This window comes from Mobula birostris, chromosome 8 (genome assembly GCF_030028105.1).
Source record: "Mobula birostris isolate sMobBir1 chromosome 8, sMobBir1.hap1, whole genome shotgun sequence".
Taxonomy (NCBI): Eukaryota; Metazoa; Chordata; class Chondrichthyes; order Myliobatiformes; family Myliobatidae; genus Mobula; species Mobula birostris.
The window spans coordinates 134,938,939-134,961,497 of NC_092377.1; the positions used below are offsets into that span (position 1 = coordinate 134,938,939).

Consider the following 22,559-nt stretch of genomic DNA (forward strand, 5'->3'; position numbering starts at 1 on the left):
CCAAGGATACACATTGTATCAAAAAGACAGGCAGGAAGGCAGATGGATCAGCTTTGCTCTGTTGGTAAAAAACTGAAATCAAATCTTTAGAAAGAGGTTAGTTACAAAGGATCAGAAGGTGTTGAATTATTGTGGGTCGAGCCAGGGTAAAAAGACCCTGATGGGAGTTGTAAACAGACCAGATTTCAATATGCAGGTAGATTGGGAACATCAGGTTGGTGCTGGATCCCAAGAGGCGGAATTTCTAGAATGCCTACAAAATGGCTTTATAGAGCCGCTCGTGGTTAAGCCCACTGGGGGATCAGCTATTCTGGATTGGGTGTTGTGTAGTTGATTAGAGAGCTTAAGGTAAAACAACCCTTCAGAGCAAATGATCATTATATGCTTGAAATAACCCAAAATTTGAGAAGGGAAGACTAAAGTCAGATGTATTGGTATTAAAGTAAAGTAAAGGGAATTATGGAGGCATGAGAGAAGAATTGGCCAGAATTGAATGGAAAAGAACACTGGCAGGGGTGATGCCAGAGCAACAATGGCTGAAATTTCCAGAAGCAATTCAGAAGGCGTGGGATATACACATCCCGAAGAGGAAGAAGTATTCTAAAGGCAAGATGACACAACAAGTCAAAGCCAACGTAACAGCCAAAGAGAGGGCATATAACAGAGCAAAAATCTGTGGGTAGTTAGAGGTGCAGGAAGCTTTTAAAAAGCCAACAGAAAGCAACTAAAAAAGTCATTGAGAAGGTAAAAATGGAATACGAAAGAAGTCTAGCCAGTACTATTAAAAAGGATTCCAAAAGTTCCTTCAGATAGATAAAGTGTTAAGGAGAGGCGAGAGTAGATATCAGGCCGCTGGAAAACGATACTGGAGATCTAGTAATGGTGGATGAACTGACTAAGTACAAACGTATTTTGCATCAACTTTACTGTGGTAGACACAAGCAATGTGGTGGAAGTTCTAGGTGTCAGGGGTCATGAAGTGTGTGAAGTTACCATAAGTTGATAGAAGGTTCTTGGGAAACTGAAAGGTCTGAAGTCTCCTGGACCAGATGGCTTACACCCCAGGGTTCTGAAAGAGGTGGCTGAAGAGATTCTGGGGGCATTAGTAATGATCTTTCAAGAATCACTTGATCCTGGAATGGTTCTGGAAGGCTGGAAAATTGTGAGTGTCACTCCCCTTTTCACTCCCTAAGGGTTAATTTGCAGGTTGAGTCGGTGGTGAGGAAGGCAAATGCAATGATAGCATTCATTTCCAGAGGACTAGAATATAAAAGCAAGGATGTAATGTTGAGACTTTACAAAGTACTGGTGAGGCCTCACTTGGAGTATTGTGAGCAGTTTTGGGCCCTTAGAAAGGATGTGCTGACATTGGAGAGGGTTCAAAGGAGGTTCATGAAAATGATTCCAGGTTTGAATGCCTTGTCATATGAAGAGCATTTGATGGCTCTGGGCCTGTCTTCACTAGAATTCAGAAGAATGAGGAGTAACCTCATTGAAACCTATCAAATAGTAAAAGGCCTTGATAGAGTGGGTTTGGAGAGGATGCTTTCTCTGGTGAGAGAGTCTAAATCCAGAGGACACAGACTCAGAATAGAGGGGTGTTCTTTTAGAACAGAGATGAGGAGGAATTTCTTTAGCCAGAGAGTGGTGAATCTGTGCAATTCTTTGCCACAGGCAGCTGTGGAGGCCAAGTCTTTATTTACATTTAAGACAGGGGTTCATGCTTCTTGATTGATCAGGGCATGAGGGGATACAGGGAGAAGGCAAGAGATTGGGGTTGAGACAAAACTTGGAAACTTATGGTCTTTTTATAGAGTCATAGAAAATAGGTGCAGGAGTAGGCCATTCGGCCCTTCGAGCCTGCACCGCCATTCAGTATGACCATGGCTGATCATCCAACTCAGAACCCTGTACCAGCCTTCCCTCCATACCCCCTGATCCCTTTAGCCACAAGGGCCATATCTAACTCCCTCTTAAATATAGCCAATGAACTGGCCTCAACTGTTTCCTGTGGCAGAGAATTCCACAGATTCACCACTCTCTGTGTGAAGAAGTTTTTCCTAATCTCGGTCCTAAAAGGCTTCCCCTTTATCCTCAAACTGTGACCCCTCGTTCTGGACTTCCCCAACATCGGGAACAATCTTCCTGCATCTAGCCTGTCCAATCCCTTTAGGATTTTATATGTTTCAATCAGATCCCCCCTCAATCTTCTAAATTCCAACGAGTACAAGCCCAGTTCATCCAGCCTTTCTTCATATGAAAGTCCTGCCATCCCAGGAATCAATCTGGTGAACCTTCTTTGTACTCCCTCTATGGCAAGGATGTCTTTCCTCAGATTAGGGGACCAAAACTGCACACAATACTCCAGGTGTGGTCTCACCAAGGCCTTGTACAACTGCAGTAGTACCTCCCTGCTCCTGTACTCGAATCCTCTCGTTATAAATGTCAGCATACCATTCGCCTTTTTCACCGCCTGCTGTACCTGCATGCCCACTTTCAATGACTGGTGTATAATGACACCCAGGTCTCGTTGCACCTCCCCTTTTCCTAATCGGCCACCATTCAGATAATAATCTGTTTTCCTGTTTTTGCCACCAAAGTGGATAACTTCACATCTATCCACATTAAATTGCATCTGCCATGAATTTGCCCACTCACCCAACCTATCCAAGTCAATCTGCATCCTCCTCACAGCTAACACTGCCACCCAGCTTCGTGTCATCCGCAAACTTGGAGATGCTGCATTTAATTCCCTCATCCAAGTCATTAATATATATTGTAAACAACTGGGGTCCCAGCACTGAGCCTTGCGGTACCCCGCTTGTCACTGCCTGTCATGTAGTGTAGTGCTTCCAGAGCAAAAAAACCCCATATATTTCCATTGTTCTCAAAAACACAGAATGGTAACTTGTTTTAAAGTATTTAATTTTATGGATGCCATGCTGTAGAGTGTTTTGGAATCTGCTATCTGAATGTGCCACTTATGCTTTAGAAACTACATTCAGTAGTATAACGAAATTCCCCACAGCTGAATGAGAAAGCATATGTTGCAATTATCCTCAACAAGTGTTGTGTGGTAATTTGTTGGAAACCTTCTTTTATGGGTCGTATCCTGATTTTGATTCAAGGATTTCTAAGTCAATGGCACATAGATATGAAAACTTATTTGCTGTTGTATAACAAAATGTACAAAGAATCTGAAGCAGTGCTTCCAGAGAAAAATGCACACATTTCCATTTTCCATGAAAACACTGATTGATAGCTGGATTTAAACAATCTTATTTCATGGATCCCATGCTGTAGAGTGTCTAAGAATCAGTTATTTCAATGTACAACCTAAGCCTTAGAAGTTACATTCTACATTGTACAACAAAATTCTACATAAATAAAATATGTATTACCTAAGCAGAAATCCTACTCTACCACCATCCCCAACAAGTGTTGTGTGATAATTTGTTGTAAACAGTTTTGTTTTATGTATTCTATGGTGCTGATTTATATGCAAGCATTTATAAGACTGCGGCACTTATGTCTGAAAAGTTATATACAGTTGTATAACAAAAAATGGAGCAAAAAAAGCTACATTTCCATTATTCCCAAAAATATAGCTTAAAAAAAATATTTTATGTATCTCAAGCTCTAGAGAATTTTCGACTCAGATATCCGAATGTGCAATCTAAGTCTCAGAAGTTACCTTCAATAGTATGACAATAATCCACAGATGCTAAATCAGAATTAGCTGAGCAGAAAGCATACAATGCTTCTATCTCAACAAGCGCAGTATGGTATCACGAACCCTTTGGACCAGCAAGGGGTGCTGAGTCATGTCAGATCTATACGCACCTGAATGTCATTTATTTGAGTTAATTGGAATTGTTTAATGACTACTTGTTCATTAAGCTATCACTGTGTCCTTCATGACATTCGTTGTGTGAATATTGTTTCCTTATGTATCCCGTTCTTAAGTGTTACTTTTTTTTTCATTTCAGCCCACATGGATTTCCTGTGCTTTATGTTCTATTTAAGGGTATTCTGGATCAGCACTAATTGCTGAGTCCTGGATTGGAGTTCTTTGTGAACTACTGTTCGATGTTCTCTCGTCCCATGTAAGTGAGTTCATAGGTTGAACTTTCTTTACTACCCTGTAGATACCTGAGACACCACTGTCATTGAATTATGGAGCTGTATTTCCAGGTCCTTTTGTTCCACCACTCTCCTCAGTGCCCTACCGTGCACTGTGTAAGACCTACCCTGGTTGGTTCTTCCAAAGTGCAACATCTCACGCTTGTCTGCATTAAATTTAATCTGCCATTTTCAGCCATTTTTCCAGCTGGTCCAAATCTGCAAGCTTTGATAGCCCTCAATAGTCCACTACACCCCCAATCTTGGTGTCATCCACACATCTTCTGAACCAGTTGACCATATTATCATCCAGATCCTGAATTCAGATGACAAACAACAATAGGCCCAGCACCGATCCCTGCGGCACTCCACTAGTCACAGACCTCCAGTCAGAGGCAACCAACTACTACCACTCTCTGGCTTCTGCCACAAAGCCAATGTTTAATCCAATTTACTACCTCATCTTGAATGCCGAGCGACTGAATCTTCTTGACCAACCTCCCATGCAGAACTTTGTCAAGTGCCTTGCTGGTCCATGCAGACAACATCCACCTGCCTTGCCTTCACCAACTTTCCTAGTAACATCCTCAAAAAAACTCTGTAAGATTGGTTAGATATGACCTACCAAGTACAAAGCCATTCTGACTATCCATAATCAGTCCATGTCTATCCAAATACTCATATATCCAGTCCCTTAGAATACCTTCAAATAACTTTTGCAATACTGATGCGAGGCTCACTGGCCTATAAATTTCCTGGTTTATTCTTAGGGCCTTTTTTAAAACAGTGGGACAACAATAGCTATCCTTCAATCCCTCAGTAACTCGCTTGTGTTAAAGATGATTTAAATATCTCTGCCATTCTGCACTTGCTCCCATACGGAGTGAACACCTTGTCAGACCCTGGAGATTTATCCACCCTAACTTGCCTCAGGAAGCAAACACCTCCTCCTCTGTAATGTGTATAGGCTTTGCCTCACTTCTATACACTGTGTCCATCTCCTGAGAAAATAGAGATGCAAAAAAAAACACATTTAAGATCTCCCCCATCTCTTTTGGCTCCACACATTCCAGAAGACCAATTTTGTCCCTTGCAGATGCCCTGAGGATTCTCCTTCACCTTGTCTGCTCAAGCAACTTCATGCCTTACTTTAGCCCTCTTAATTTCTTTCTTAAGTGTCCTGTGCATTTCTCATGAACCTCATTTGCTCCTACTTACCTGCAATTAGCCATGGCTTTAATATCTCTCGAAAACCAAGGTTCCCTTAACCTTGCATTTTATTCTGACAGACATATGTTACGGCGTATTCTAGAGTTAGTAATTCTAATTTCCATAGCTGCCAGTCTTCGGACCTGAACGTGGATTGTAGCTTGAATTTAAAATGCAGCTCTGAACAATGGTCTTCCTGGGGCTGCATTTTAGGGTTGATTGCAGACAAAGAAACACTCCACCTGCAGGTGCCTGCATTAGGTGGCCCAGAGTCAGTGGGAATTAACATGTGTTTGGGGTGTCTGGAATGTGGATAGAGGTGTTTGAAAATTATATGTAAATCAAAGGAAGCATTGTAGATATATTGTAACTATAGAATAGTCCTGCTGGTACCTTTGATCTTTAGCATATAAAAATGTCATGTAATATTGTGTCCGGCAGAACCCTTCTTCCAAGAGTGTGTCGCATATGATGGCGGCCACTCATTTTACTGAATAGAGGTTTCTATATCCACCACTCTCAGCGTCTCTCCAGTGAGTTTGTTCACAGGCATAACAGCATACACACGCTTTGTATTCTCAAATTTCACTTTTGAATGACCCCCTTTCGAAATACACCTTTGCCAGAAAACAGCCTGTTTCAATACACACTTTATTTTGTGGATACTATGGTCCTGAATTTTGATTCAAGGATTTATAAGCAACACACATAAAAGTTGCTGGTGAACGCAGCAGGCCAGGCAGCATCTCTAGGAAGAGGTGCAGTCGACGTTTCAGGCCGAGACCCTTCGTCAGGACTAACTGAAGGAAGAGTGAGTAAGGGATTTGAAAGTTGGAGGGGGAGGGGGAGATCCAAAATGATAGGAGAAGACAGGAGGGGGAGGGATGGAGCCAAGAGCTGGACAGGTGATTGGCAAATGATACGAGAGTCTATCACCTGTCCAGCTCTTGGCTCCATCCCTACCCATCCTGTCTTCCCCTATCATTTTGGATCTCCCCCTCCCCCTCCAACTTTCAAATCCCTTACTCACTCTTCCTTCAGTTAGTCCTGACGAAGGGTCTCGGCCTGAAACGTCGACTGCACCTCTTCCTAGAGATGCTGCCTGGCCTGCTGCGTTCACCAGCAACTTTTATGTGTGTTGCTTGAATTTCCAGTATCTGCAAAATTCCTGTTGTTCAAGGATTTATAATATGGTGGCACATAAGTCTGAAAACTTACATGCAGTTGTGCAACAGAATATACAAAGAATCTAACGTAGGGCTTCCGCAGCAAAAAAAACCGCACATTTCCATTTTACTCAAAATCTTGTTTTAAACAATTCTATTTTGTGATTCCCACGCTGAAGACATGCAGCCTTAGCATTAGAAGATACGTTCAGTAGAATAACAAAATTGCACACGAGCTAAGGAGGTATTCCCAGAGCATTATCCTCAACAAGGGCTGTCTGGTAATTTGTTGTAAACTTTCTTTTATGTATCCGCTGATGCTGATTTCTATTGAAAGATTTATAAGACGGTGGCAATTAAGTTTGAAAAGTTATATGCAGTTGTACATATAACCAGATGTGTACTGAATCTAAAATAGTGACCCCAGAGCAAAATGCATATATTTCCATTTTCCTCAAAAAAAGAGTAATAACTTACTTTAAATGATTTCATTTTACATATCTGAAGCTATAGGTTGTTTTGGAATCTGCTATTTGAATGTTCAACCTAGTGTTAGAAGCTACATTCACTAGTATAACAAAATCCCACATAAGCTTCATAAGTATTACCAGAGCAGAAAGCATACATTGTCATCTTTCTTTAAAAAATGCTATGTGGTAACTTGTTGCAGTAAATTTCCTTCCTGTATTCTTGTGTCCTGATTACTATACAAGATTTTATATGCTAGTGGCACACAAGAGTGAAAACTTATATGCAGATACATAAGAAAAAGTACACTGAACCTAGTACAGAGAGCATAAAAGCACATATTTTTATTTTTGTCAAAGATACAGAGTGGTATCTTTTTCAAACCAATTTTATTCCATGTATATCATGTGGTAGAATGTTTTGTATTCAGCTAATGGAATATGCAACCTAAGCCTTAGAAGTTATGTTCAATTGTATAACAAAATTCCACATAGCTGAATGAGTATTACCAGAGCAGAAAGCATCCAATGCCACTTTTCTCAAAAATCGTATCTGGTAACCTGTTGTGAGGAACTTCACTGATTACGTGAGTGTGGAACAAGCTGCCAGCACAAGAGGCACATGCAGGCTCGACTTCAAGTGAAGTTTTAATAGGTACATGGTTGGGAGGGGTATGAAGTGCGTGGTTTGGGTGCAGGCCTATGGGATTAGGCAGATTAAATGGTTTGGCATAGACTAGATGAGCCAAAGGGCTTATTTCTACGCTGTACTTTTGCATGACTCTGTGCAGCTCTATAACAAAAAGAGCACAGAATAGAAAGTGCTTCTACGGCAAAAGAGCATATGTTTCCATTTTCCTTAAAAACACTGAGTGGAATCTTGTTTTTGACATTTTTATTTTATGGATCCCACGCTATAGAATATTTTGGAATCAATTACTTGAATATGCAAATTAAGCCTTAGAAGTTACATAACCTAAATGAGTATTACCAGAGCAGAAAGCATACATTCACACAAAGTTGGAGGGCCTCAGCAGGCCAGACAGCATTTATGGAAAGAAGTACAGTCAATGTTTCAGTCCCAAACGTCGACTGTACTTTTTGAGTTCCTCCAGCATTTTGTGTGTGTTGCTCAGATTTCCAACAGTTGCAGATTTTCTCATTTGTGAAAGCATACATTACTAATTTTCTCAAAAATGCTACGTGTCAACTTGATGTAAACAACTTTGCTTTATGCATCCTCTGGCCCTGATTACCAAACAAGCATTTATATGATAGAGGCACTGAAATCTCAAAAGCTATATGCAATTGCACAGCAAAAAGTGCACCGAACTTAAAATAGCTTTTGCAGAGCAAAAGAGTGTACATTTTCATTTTTCTCAAAAATACTGAGTAGTGACTTGTTTTAAAGAATTTTATTTCATGGATCCTATGCTGTGGGTGCTTTCAAATCAGAATTTGAATATGTAACCTAAGCCTCAGAAGTTTCCTTCAGCAGTGTGGCAAAATTCTATATTACCAGAGGAGAAAGCATACATGCCACTTTTCTCAAAACCGCTGTGTGGTAAACAACTTTCCTTTACGTGTCCTCTGGACCTAATTTCTATACAGGTTTAAGTTTGAAAAGTTAAATGCAGTCTATAACAATAAGTGCACAGAATCTAACAAAGTGTTCCTAGAGTTAAAAACACTTTCCTCGAAAACATTTGCTTTAAACAATTTATACCTGCAGTTGTATAACTTGGTTCAAACAGTTTTATTTTATGTATGTTTTGCTGTAGTGTTTTGGAATCAATTATTTGAATGTGACTTAAGCCTAAGAACTTAAGTTTTAGAAGCTGCATTCAATTGTGCCCGAAAATTCCAGGTAAGCTAAAAACGTGTGACTAGAGCAAAATCATACATTGCTACTTTCCTTAAAAAATGCAATGTTGCCTTATGTATCCTATAATCCTGATTTCTATACAAGCATTTATATGACAGTGCACTGAAATCTGACAAGTTATATACAGTTCAATAACAAGTGCACAGAATCTTAATTAGTGTTTCCAAAGCAAAAAAAACCCACATAACTTCCAATTTGCTCAAAAATACTAAGTGATAACTTGCTTAAAACAGTTTTAGTCTAGGTATCTCATGTTGGAGTCTGTTATTGTAATATGCAGCTTAGAAGTTACAAGCAGTAGTAAAATCGCATACAGACTAAATTAATGCTTCCAGAGCAAAATGATTACAATGCAAATTTCCTCAAAAAAGCTATGTGGTGATTAATTATAAACTACTTTCTTTTATGACTTTGTGATCCTGAATGTGAATCTGGCTTTTGTACTTAGGAAGTTATAAGAGAATTGTGAGTTGCAATGATACCTGGTAACCTGTGGTAAAGAACTTCACTTTAAAGATCATATGCTCCTGATTACCACAGAAGCACTTATATGGCAGTGCTAATGATGTCTGAAAAGTTATATCTAATTCTTAAGAAAAAGTGCATATGATCTAAAATAGTGTTTCCAGAGGGGGAAAAAAACATCAATTTACAAATTCATCAAAAACGCTCTGGTAAGGTGTGTGTGTTGCTTTGGATTTCCAGCATCTGCAGACTTTCTCATGTTTAGAGTCCTGAAGAAGGGTCTCAGCCCAAAACGTTGACTGTTTTCTCTTTTCCATAGATGCTGGTGCCTGGCCTGCTGAGTTCCTCCAGCATTTTGTGTATGTGATTGCTTTGGATTTCCAGCATCTGCAGACTTTTTTGTGACTGTGGTAATGTGTTTTAAACAATTTATACATCTCAAGCTGCAGTGTTTTGGAATCAGATATTTGAATGTGCAACTTACATAAGTTCCATGCAGTTGCATAATAAAATGCATTTGAGGTAAATCAGTGCTTCCAAACAATAAGCATACATTGCCACTTCCATCAAAACTGCCATGTGGTCACTTGTTGCAATGAACTTCTTTTATGTATTCCATCCTTCTGATTACTCTACAACCATTAATCTGATAGTGGCACTTGATGAGGGGTTATGTGCAGTTGTATTTTAAAAAGTGCACAGAATCTAAAATATTGTTTTCAGAGCAAAATAAACACATACACTCCCAATTTCTTCTATAGCACAAAGTAGCAATACTTTTTAAATAGTTTTATTTTATGGCACCTATGCATTTTGGGATCAGTGATTTAAGTGTGCAACTTAAGTCTTGGAATTAACATGCAGTGGTGTAACAAAACTGCATATAACCAAATGAGTGTTTCCACAGCCAAATTATCATTTTTCTTAAAAATGCTACGGCTTTGCAATTGCCTGTTTTTCTGCATTAATTACTCAAAATGTGGTCTGATCTTCATCTAAGTCACAATAATAGCCAAACACAATCTGCCTAAACTAGTAACACACAAACAATTGTACTTCTTCTCGTCAATACTGACTACATCATTTAAACAATCACAGTCTAGGTTCAAAAAAGTACGTGATCCTCTGGAATAATGCCTTCTACAAAAGCTATTTGGAGTCAAGTGCTCCAATCAATGAGATGAGATTGGAGGTGTAGGTTATAGAGGTGCCCTGCCCTATAAATAAGACACACAAAGTCAGGTTACTGATAGTCTGCTCTTCTCAAGAAAGATCTGTGTATGTGCACCATGCCTCGATCAAAATGACTTTCAGAGGATCTTAGAAGAAGAATTGTAGAGATGCATGAAGCTGGAAAAGGTTACAAAAGCATTTCTGAAGACCTGAGTGTTCATCAGTAAGATAAATTGTCTAAAAATACAGAAAACTCAGTACTGTTGCTACTCTCCCTAGTAGACATCTGGCAAAGATCACACCAAGAGCATAACGTGTAATGCTGAAGGAGGTGGAAAAGAACCCAAGGATAACAGCAAAAGACCTGCAGAAATCTCTACAACTTGCTAAGATCTCTGTTCATGTGTCCACTATAAGAGAAACACTAAACATGGAAGGACACCAGCAGGAAACCACTGCTCTCCAAAACAAAACACCATTGCTGTGCATATCAAGTTTGCAAAAGACCACCTCGATTTTCCACAATGTTTCTGGGACAATGTTCTGTGGACAGAGGAGACAAAAGTTGAATTTTTTTTTATATCAAAAATGCACACCGCTTTGCATGAAGGAAAAAGGGTACCGCACATCAAAACCTCATCCCAACTGTGAAGCATGGTGGAAGGAACAGCATAGTTTGGAGCTGCTTTGCTGCCTCGGGGCCTGGGCAGCTTGCAATCGTTGAGGAAACAATGAATTCAAAATTGGATCAAGACATTTTACAGGAGAATGTCAGGGTGGTGGTCTGTCACCTGAAGCTTAATAGAAGTTGGATGATGCAACAAGAAAATGATCCGAAACACAAGAGTAAATCAACAGAATGGTTTAAAAAGAAAATTTGTATTTTGGAACGGCCAACTCAGAGTCCAGACCTTAACCCAATTGAGGTGCTGTGGACTGACCTGAAGAGGGATGTTCATGCAAGACATCCCAGAAATATTGATGAACTGAAAGTTTTTTTAAATGGAGGAATGGTCTACAATTCCTCCTTGCTGTTGTGTACGTCTGATCAACAGCTACATGAATCGTTTAGTGGAGGTTGTTGCTGCTAAAGGAGGTTCTACCAGTTATTAAATACAAGGGTTCACGTATTTTTTCCTGCCTGGACTGTGAATGATTAAACAATTTATTCAACAAAGACATGAACAGTACAAGTTTGTGTGTTATTAGTTTAGACAAATAATGCATCAACTGTATTATTGTGACTGAGACGAAGATCAGGCCACATTTTATGAGTAATTAATGCAGAAAACCAAGTAATTACAAAGGGTTTACAAAGCTTGTATTACAAGGTTTTGATTATTCTACAGCCATATAATTGACAATGGCACTTACAGCTGAGAAGTTACATGCAGTTATATAACAAAAAGTGCACAGAATTTTAAAGTGGTGTATCCAGACCATAAACTGTTCATTTCCAAGATGCTCAAAAACACCAAATAGCAACTTGATTTAAATGGTCTTATTTTATGTACCTCATGCTGTAAATTTTTTGGAAACCATTATTTGAATGTGCAACTTAAGTCTTTGAAGTTACATGCAGTTGTAGAACAATACTGAACAACAGTGTGTTTCCAGAGCAAAAAGCATACAGTGCCACTTTCCTCAAAAATGCTATGTGGTAACTTGTTGCAATCAACTGTCTTTTCAGAGGCAAAGAGTTGGAATAAAAGGGACCTTTCATAGTTGGCTTCCAGTGACTAGTGGTTTTCCACAGCGATCAGTTCTGGAACCACTTCTTTTCACATATATTTCAATGATCTGGATGACAGAATTGATGGTAGAAAGATAGGTACAAAGATAGTGTTGTTTCCTTCTGTAAAAGGACATATTAAGAGAATGGGCAAAGATGTGGCAGATGGAGTATGGTTGATTAGTGCATGCACTTTGGTAGAATGAATAAAGGCACAGTCTATTTCCTAAACAATGAGCAAATTCAGAACTCAGAGGAGCAAAGGTTAACTTGCAAGTTGAGTCAGTAGTAAGGAAAACAAATACAATGTCAGCATTCATTTCAAGAGGCTAGAATATAAAAGCGAGGACGTAATGCTGAGGCTTTAGAAGGCATTGGTCAGACCACATTTAGAATATTGAGAGCAGTTTGGATGAGTATTCATCTCCTTGTGTGTTGGCATTGGAGAGGGTCCAAAGGAAGTTCATAACAATGATCCTGGGAATGAAGGGGTTAACATATGAGGAATGTTTGAATGGCTCTGCTCCTGTACCTATTGAATATCGAAGGCCTAGATAGAGTGGACGTTCAGAAGATGTTTCCAATAATGGGGGAGTCTAGGACCAGAAGGCACAGACTCAGAATACAAGCGATGAGGAGAAATTACTTTGTCCAGAGGATAGTGAATCTGTGGAATTCATTGCCACGGACGGCTGTAGAGGCCGAGTCATTGGATATATTTAAGGCAGAGGTTGATAGGTTTTTGATCAGCAAGGGCAAAGGTTATGGAGTTGAGAGGAATAATAAATCAATCATGATCAAATGATGGAGCAGACTCAATGGTCTAATTGGTCCAATTCTGCTCCTATATGAGATGGTCCTATGGCCTTTTTTTTAAAAAGCACTTCCTTTCTGGAAAAAACAAATACATGCTTTTACCCAGCTTACCCTACAATTTCTTTCCCGGTCTGATCTCCCAAAATGCAATACCTCACATTTATCTAGATTGAAAGCAACTTCCCAAACCCCAGCCCATATATTTATCTGATCAAGATGCCCCTGTAATTGTTCATAACCTTCTACACCATCTACGACACCACCACTTATTTTAGTATCATTCGCAAACCTATTAACCATGCCTTGTAGTTTATTTAATTTACTAACAATGAAGGTCCCAGCACCAACCCATGGTACATCACTAAACACAAATATCCTGTCTGAAAACTACCCAACCCTTCACCCTCTGTTTATTGAACCTGACCTACTATCTCCACCAAGATCTTGTCATGAACAATCTTTCAAAGGCCTTGCTATAGTCCATATCATAGAAACATAGAAAATAGGTGCAGGAGTAGGCCATTCGGCCCTTCGAACCTGCACCACCATTTATTATGATCATGGCTGATCATCCAACTCAGAACCCCGCCCTAGCCTTCCCTCCATACCCCCTGATCCCCGTAGCCATATCTAACTCCCTCTTAAATATAGCCAATGAACTGGCCTCAACTGTTTCCTGTGGCAGAGAATTCCACAGATTCACCACTCTCTGTGTGAAGAAGTTTTTCCTAATCTCGGTCCTAAAAGGCTTCCCCTTTATCCTCAAACTGTGACCCCTCGTTCTGGACCTCCTCAACATCGGGAACAATCTTCCTGCATCTAGCCTGTCCAATCCCTTTAGGATTTTATATGTTTCAATCAGATCCCCCCTCAATCTTCTAAATTCCAACGAGTACAAGCCCAGTTCATCCAGTCTTTCTTCATATGAAAGTCCTGCCATCCCAGGAATCAATCTGGTGAACCTTCTTTGTACTCCCTCTATGGCAAGGATGTCTTTCCTCAGATTAGGGGACCAAAACTGCACACAATACTCCAGGTGTGGTCTCACCAAGGCCTTGTACAACTGCAGTAGTACCTCCCTGCTCCTGTACTCGAATCCTCTCGCTATAAATGCCAGCATACCATTCGCCTTTTTCACCGCCTGCTGTACCTGCATGCCCACTTTCAATGACTGGTGTATAATGACACCCAGGTCTCATTGCACCTCCCCTTTTCCTAATTGGCCACCATTCAGATAATAATCTGTTTTCCTATTTTTGCCACCAAAGTGGATAACTTCACATTTATCCACATTAAATTGCATCTGCCATGAATTTGCCCACTCACCCAATCTATCCAAGTCAATCTGCATCCTCTTAGCATCCTCCTCACAGCTAACACTGCCACCCAGCTTCGTGTCATCCGCAAACTTGGAGATGCTGCATTTAATTCCCTCATCCAAGTCATTAATATATATTGTAAACAACTGGGGTCCCAGCACTGAGCCTTGCGGTACCCCACTAGTCACCGCCTGCCATTCCGAAAAGGTCCCGTTTATTCCCACTCTTTGCTTCCTGTCTGCTAACCAATTCTCCATCCACATCAATACCTTATCCCCAAAACTGTGTGCTTTAAGTTTGCACACTAATCTCCTGTGTGGGACCTTGTCAAAAGCCTTTTGAAAATCCAAATATACCACATCCACTGGTTCTCCCCTATCCACTCTACTAGTTACATCCTCAAAAAATTCTATGAGATTCGTCAGACATGATTTCCCTTTCACAAATCCATGTTGACTTTGTCCGATGATTTCACCGCTTTCCAAATGTGCTGTTATCACATCTTTGATAACTGACTCCAGCAGTTTCCCCACCACCGAAGTTAGGCTAACCGGTCTATAATTCCCCGGTTTCTCTCTCCCTCCTTTTTTAAAAAGTGGGGTTACATTAGCCACCCTCCAATCCTCAGGAACTAGTCCAGAATCTGACGAGTTTTGAAAAATTATCACTAATGCATCCACTATTTCTTGGGCTACTTCCTTAAGCACTCTAGGATGCAGACCATCTGGCCCTGGGGATTTATCTGCCTTCAATCCCTTCAATTTACCTAACACCACTTCCCTACTAATATGTATTTCGCTCAGTTCCTCCATCTCACTGGACCCTCTGTCCCCTACTATTTCTGGAAGATTATTTATGTCCTCCTTAGTGAACATCATCCACTACCCTAATCTCATCTACACCCTTGGATACCTCCTCGAAGAACTCTGACTTTGCATGCACAACTTCTCTGAATCAGACCCCGTCTCTCCAAATGTTGTGGATGCTGTCCCTCATAATCCTCTCCCATTTAGTAGTCATTAAATCTGTTAATGGATTCTTTTAAGTCGTTATAGACTCCTTTATTAGCTTCTTAATATTCACAGTGAACTTCACCATTGCAGATGCTGGAAATCTGAAATGAAAACAGAAACCGCTGGAAAACCAAAATGGTGGCATTTGTATTTGCAAATTTGGTTTTTATTAACCATTCGTGTGTGGCAATCTCCAAACAATAAGGCTGCATACACCTCCTATTCTTCCAATCTGTGGTGGCAGTTTGGTACTGATTACCACATCAAACATTACAGGACCAGGGCAACCTGTGGAGTTAAGTGGATACAAGAGTGGAAAGAGTGCTGTGGCTGTGTGATCTCCTTCATTTATCAAGTAACAATGACAAATTTACACAGCTATTTTACATATTTTCTTCCTTAAATGTCACACCAAACCAACAGATTTTTTTTAAACCTTCCATCCTGGATTTCCTCAGCCATCAATGAATAAGTGTGGCAGTGGGTATCTGGTTAAAACTGACAGCTGATGGAAAAGAAATGGCATATATGCAGGGTGAAAGAAACCACAAGGAATCATCACACATGATTTATTGATATACAGAGACAATTGTTAGATCAAGAAGGGTCAACAAATGACAGATATACTGAAAAAAAATTAATAGGCATCATCTTTGATTAAGTGCAGCAGTGCAGGCATTTAAATAAAGGCAATTACATATTCTGTACAAGGTAGAATTGACAAGAATTTAGTATTTTAGATTAAAACACTCAAAACAAAAACTTGATTTGTAACTGTTAAAGCTACAGAAGCTTCTACCTGAAGAACTAGAGAATGACATCACTGTTAACGGTTTCTATGGAAACCAAAGACACTTGAAAGGCAGCAATCACCGAAGGTCCACGATCGTAACGTTGGTCTCTGTGGTGGAAACATGTGAGCATGCCTGTAAAAGCAAATGAATCAATCAGGAAAATAGACATCATGTCTTGTTGGAACACTGGTTTTAGCAAGCAGAATCCTATCCTGCCACTAATTTGGATGCTATCTAACAAGGGAAATCAATGCCCACCAGCCTATCAGTCAGTAATGGCGAATACTGAGATTGAATAAGCTGTAGGCTGTAGTCTCTGGCGGTGTCAGTCTGAGCTCCTCTTTGCTTCTCTAGGGCAGGCACACCTGGCTCTCAGTCAGTGATCAGCATAACTGGGAAGCTCCAAAAATCAATCTGGGTCTGTGTTTTTGCTTCTTAAGACATAGAAGCAGAATTGGGCGATTCAGACCATCAAGAGTACTCCGAAATTCCATCCTGGTGGATCTATTATCCCTCTGAACCCCATTCTCCTGCCTTCCCCCCACAACTTTGCTGCCCTTACTAATCAACGACCTATCAACCTCATGTTTTAAATCTACCCAGTGACTTGGTTCCACAGCCGTCTGCGGCAACGAATTCCACAAATTCACCATCTTCCAGCTAAAGTAATTCCTCCTCATCCCTAAGGGACACCCGTGTATTCTGAGGTTGTGCCTTCTAGTCCTAGACTCCTCATTATTGGAAGCATCCTCTCCGCATCCACTCTATCTAGTAAGCCTTTCAATTTTTGATAGGCTTCAGCAAGATCACCCCTCATTCTTCTAAACTCGAGTGAGTACAGGCCCACAGCCATCAACTGCTCCTCACACGCTGACCCTCCTGATTCCTAGGATCATTTTCGTAAACGTCCTCTGGACCCTCTCCAATGCCAGCATATTCTTTCTTAGATAAGGAGCCCAATACTTCCAAGTGTGGTCTGACCTATAACGCCTCAGCATTACATCCCTGTTTTTATTGTAGTCTTCTCGAAATAATGGGGTTACAACATGCAAGTCTCGTAGAACAGTAAACAGCCCCTATACTTAATGCTGAACTTAAAGCACCTAACATCGGTTAAACAACAAATACCTGGAACTTTATTATCTTGTCTGTTTTATTTGCTGCTTCAGAGCACAGACAGGTAGCTGATAGTTTTTTTTAAATTCACTCTTGAAATGTGGAAGGCAGAATGATCAGCTACTTGGAGGGAGCGTGGGGGCGGAGTGTTCTCACTTGCCTGCTGCTGACCTCGTCCTTTGGAAGGTGGGTAATTCCTGCTGCAGCCCATACAGCACGAGGAGGGAACCAAGCAACTGTCTTAAAATGGAAGATGGAAGGACTGTTGCAAGGTTTGCTCCAAGGCGTGTGCACACATCATTTGCTACTAGTACACAAAGGAATTTAAACTGCGCACAAAATGCTGACACCCTCTAACTCATTGGCATGTTAAGTGTATTTCACGATTGTACACAATCACATTTCCTTTTCCAGTTTCTGAGGCGGACAGTGCTGACAACGTGGAGTTTGCGATGATTTGTCTGCAACGTCGAGCAGACGAACATTGAGGGAACATCAAGCTGGTGTTGCAGAGATGTCGCACTGACTGCTGTTGGTCCTCTGCACGTCAAGATGTTTGTCGAAGCTATGTTCATTCAGGTGTGGAGATATTCCATTTGATCTGCAGAAGGCAGAGAGTCCCTGGGAAGTCTGCTACTGTAGCCTTATCTGACTAGCCAGTGACATATTTAGTCAATGGTAATGCACCCAGAATTCTCAGTGTGACCACAGCAATAATGCCAAGTGACCTTCTTGAAGGTATTCACTAGCTGGTTCTTGTGAGCCACAGAGATTACTTGCCACCTATCAGTACAAGCTTAAATGCTGCTTGGTTGCCATCAAGCACAGACTTTATATGTTATCAAGGTGTGAAGACAGACACCAAAACTCTGCCACCAGGAGTAAGCACCAACTAGACACTTCTTTAGTGGGGTAAAGGAGAACATAGAAAAGCATAGAATTGTACACCACAGTTAACCAGCCTTCAGCCCACTTTGTTCACGTTAACTGTCATGTCTATCTATACCAACTTCATTTGCCTGCATCAGCTCATATCCCCTCACTCTCCTCCTATCCAAGCACCTGTATAAAGAGCTTTTAAACATTGTACCTGCCTCTGTCTCCACCACTTCCTCTGACAGCTGGTTCCAGATAACCACCTTCCAGTGTGTGGACGTTACACTTCCTTTAAATTTCTCCCCATCTCCTTAAACTTTATTTCTAGCTCTAGTGTCATGGGAAAATAACTTTTATCAATCTCTGTATCATCATGTGTAGCCTTATTGTCACACTTATGGAAACTATGAAGGCAGAATCAGGGTGAATTACAATATAAATCAAATAATCAATTACTGCTTTGGATAACTGCATGCACAGTACTGTGCAAACGTTATAGGCACATTTATATGGCTAGGGTACTTAAAGACCTTTGCACAGTCATGTAGCAATTTTATGTGCAACACCCTGGGAAAGGTTTAACTGCTAACGTAATGGTCTTTCTGTCGAAGCAGTGTTGGGGTAATGGTTAGAGATAACGGATGCTTTGGAATGTGAGCTGTGTATTTTGCTCGGGGTGAGATGGAGAGAGAAGACGCCGGAGAGAACCGGTCGTAGGGTACGACCCGGTGGGGAGGTCATGATTCGATGGAGCCAGACTGCGAGATCGACTGGGGATCGGTGAATTGAGCTCCAACTGTTTAATTATAATGGGCCCTTTTTTGTTTTTTTCTTTCCTTTCTTTAGTAACCCTTTAGGTAAGATTCATAAATATAATTCCTTCGATCGTACGTAGTGTGCTGCTGTTATTTTTGACACTTTGAGTTGTAACAGGGTAGCAGATTACACAGCATCCACACATACTGGGGTTTGGGTTGGGAGAGTCGTTTGGCGGGACCCGCGTGTGTATTCCCTAGACTTACGCAGCCAAGGAAACCTGCGGGGTTTCATATGTATTGCACAGAAGGGTCTCCAACGTGGACTGAGGGTGGGAAGGGGGCAGGGAGAGGGGAAATCAAGGTTGGGAAGAGGGGAGGGAGTACGAAGCACACATTCGGTAGTGATCAATAAAACAATTGTTTGGAATCAAACGACTTTGCCTAGTGTCTCAGGGCTGGGTGTGTCTGCACCCATGGTACCCCCGCACCTGGCACTCCTTCTCTGCCACATGTCCCACACTCCCTCTGCAACACTTAACCCTTGCCATTCCCAATACTCCTCACTCCTTGCCAAACTCGCTCTCCACTCCACGTTGACAAGTACAGTACCGTCCATAAGTCTTGGGCACCCGAGCTATATATATGTGCCTAAGACTTTTGCAGAGTACGGGGTGCTGTATTAACATTCCTAATTTCCATTCAGAAAGCCACAGGCAGAAAATCATACTTACATTAAACAGAGGGGGGTCCTTAACATGCGGGTGAAAACCCTTCTGCTTACAGGAAGAGATCTCATCTATTCCATGCTCGGTCAATCTGAAAAAACCTGACCTTTTCAAAGGAAGAGGAATCAGTCAGAACAAAGGACCACAGGTGGTAACAAACAGCTAATAGTTAAAGCCTCTTTGCTGTTACAGAATAAAACCGAATCTAATATCGCGCATGTAGATTTTGTTGAAAAAAATTGACAGCAGCTAGAGTTCATTGTGTAAAAGGAGGCCAATTAATTACTCTTCAGCTTTTTCTCATCAAAATGGATTTCACAGCTGGTTTTATCTTACAGCTTGCCTATTTTAAATAACCTGATCAACAGCTTTTAATATTCCTGGAAGACTGCATCAACACACATTGATCTCCCTATTTCACTGGCAGTACATCACTCCAAATCCGAAGATCCTAGCTTTAAAGTGCACAACACAGACTTGAGCTCCTAATCAAGGTAAAGACACCAGTGTAATACAGGCCCTGCCTGGGTTACAAGCACCTGACATTAGGACTCTGGTAAATGTCACTAAATAGGAGTGACAATCAGTCTCACTGGAAAAAATATATTGACCTATAACCTCCCCATAGTAAGACACCACCCTCTTCTAAAAACGCAGCTGCAGGTTTCCCTGTGGGAGGCTACTTAGGAGAGAAGCTCTGGAATTGACAAGCAATACTTATGCAACGATATTCCATTAAGCAACATAACGTCCACTGATACTTCAAGCCTCTAGAAACCAGCCATTATATAGAATCAGGATGTCTAACTAGGCAGGGAAAGACAATAAAGGGTCATGTTAATTGGTCCTTAACGACACCATCCAACTTATGGATAAAATCACCTTGTGTCTGTAAAAAGGGAACCACTTTGTAACCTGGGGACAGCTTGTAAGAGAAGGCAATAACAGAGGCAATGAAAGACTGTTAAAGTGCAGAACAGCTGTTTAATTTAGATGTACCAGCTGCCCTCCTTCACTGATAGAGATCAGAATCAGGTTTATTATCACCAGCATGTGTGGTGAAATTTGTTAATTCCACGGCAGTCCCTGAAGTTATCCTTGATGTACTTGCCCTGACACCAAAATCACTAATAAGGTCACTATCAGATCTTTGTTTTTGGAACTTGCCAGCTACCAACTGACTGCACAGCACATGAAGTCGTCCGGAGGTCATGGTGAGAAACATCCTAAACATTCCACAAGTAACGATTTAGAGGAGGAACCCAAAATGATTCAACAGAAGATATGTACTTGGCCAACTTATGAGGCCGGAAGATGGCAAATCTCCTGGACCAGCACCCTGCAGTCTAGGGTTTTAAAGGAAATTGGGTAATTTTGATGGCATTGGACAGGAACTTGCAAAGGTTGATTGAGTCAACAGGTAAAGGAGCCTCTAGCAAGTGGGAGGCTTTTAAAAGTGAGAGAGGGAGAGTTCAAGAGGTAACACAGAAAACTGGTGATGGTAAGCATTGCATGGAAGTTCATACTTTCACAAGTGTGAAAGTAAAGCTACACTGAGTGGCTTTCCCCCTTCACACCCAGTCATTCATCCCAGCTCCTACAGCTGAATTGATGTGATTACCATTAATATGGATTTCTGAGAACTTTCTGCATGGTAGGTTAGATCATAAGGGATTCAGGGTGAGTAGCCAGCAGCATTCAAAATTAATTTGATGAAAGGCTACCGAGAGTTTTGGTGGAGAGTTGTCAGATTGGAAGTTTGCAGCCAGTGAACCTCAGGGATCAGTGACAGGTCCTCTGTATTGACAATATGGATGACAGAGTGTATTTTGGATAACATCAAAATTAGTGGCATAGTGGATAATGAAAAATTGGTCTTGTGTTACAAAAGGATCTACATGAACTGAAGTGGACCAAGGAATGGCAAGTGGAATTTAACTCGGACAAGTGTGAACTTTCACATTTTGGCAAGTTCAATCAGGATGGAAGGGGCGGGACAGCGTTGTCAAGCAGAGACCCTGAGCTTACAGGTACATGCTGTTGTTCCTTGAAAGTGGAGACACAGGCAGACAGGGTGGTCAAGGAGGTAAATTGCCTGCTTACCCTCACCAATCAGGGCACTGAGTATAGGATGGGGGTTTTCATGTTGCAACTGTACACGATGCTGGTAACACCCTTTGGTGGGTTGTGCTCTATTCTGATCCCCAGAAGTAGCACTAGCAGATCTGACACCGTTTGCTCACTACTGGGAGAAGTCTGGGGGTAATATTGTGGAATTCAATCGTTTGTAGAATTCAAAACACGGACACGCTCGTTAGAGATATGTGACTCAATGAGAAAATTCAAGCATTGTCAAGACAATGGACTAGCAGTGAAGCAAGCATAGAATTTGCAACACCATCCAGAAAAGGCTCGGTGTTAACCAGTTGGGGTATACCTCTGAGGGTAGCAGACACCAACAGAATCAACAAACTCATTCGTAAGGCCAGTGATGTTGTGGGGATGGAACTGGACTCTCTGACAGTGGTGTCTGAAAAGAGGATACTGTCTAAGTTGCATGCCATCTTGGACAATGTCTCCCATCCACTACATAATGTACTGGGTGGACACAAGAGTACGTTCAGCCAGAGACTCATTACACCGGGATGCAGCACAGAGCGTCATAGGAAGTCATTCCTGCCTGTGGCCATCAAACTTTACAACTCCTGCCTGGAAGGTCAGACATCCTGAGCCAATAGGCTGGTCCTGGACTTATTTCCTGGCATAATTTACATATTACTATTTAACTATTTATGGTTTTATTACTATTTATTATTTATCGTGCAACTGTAATGAAAACCAATTTCCCCCCGGATCAATAAAGTATGACTATGACTAAAGCATATTTAGAAAAAAGGGAAGAATTAAATGAAGAGGCAGTATT

General features: G+C 41.1%; 1 protein-coding gene across 5 annotated transcripts in view; it reads right to left on the reverse strand.

Annotated features, from left to right (window-relative positions):
* Positions 1-15,922: 15,922 nt before the first annotated feature.
* The window catches only part of LOC140201734 (STAM-binding protein-like), a 70,036-nt gene continuing 63,399 nt past the window's right edge, over positions 15,923-22,559 (reverse strand). For 4 of the 5 annotated variants that reach the window (XM_072266333.1, XM_072266331.1, XM_072266332.1 and 1 more), the window contains 2 exons: positions 19,643-19,742; positions 15,923-16,293 (listed from right to left, as the gene is read on the reverse strand). In XM_072266333.1, the coding sequence (XP_072122434.1) occupies positions 16,237-16,293; positions 19,643-19,742 (157 nt within the window). In that variant the 3' untranslated portion in view covers positions 15,923-16,236. The remainder of the gene's footprint in view (positions 16,294-19,642; positions 19,743-22,559) is intronic. The other variant, XR_011886944.1, reaches the window with a different exon arrangement.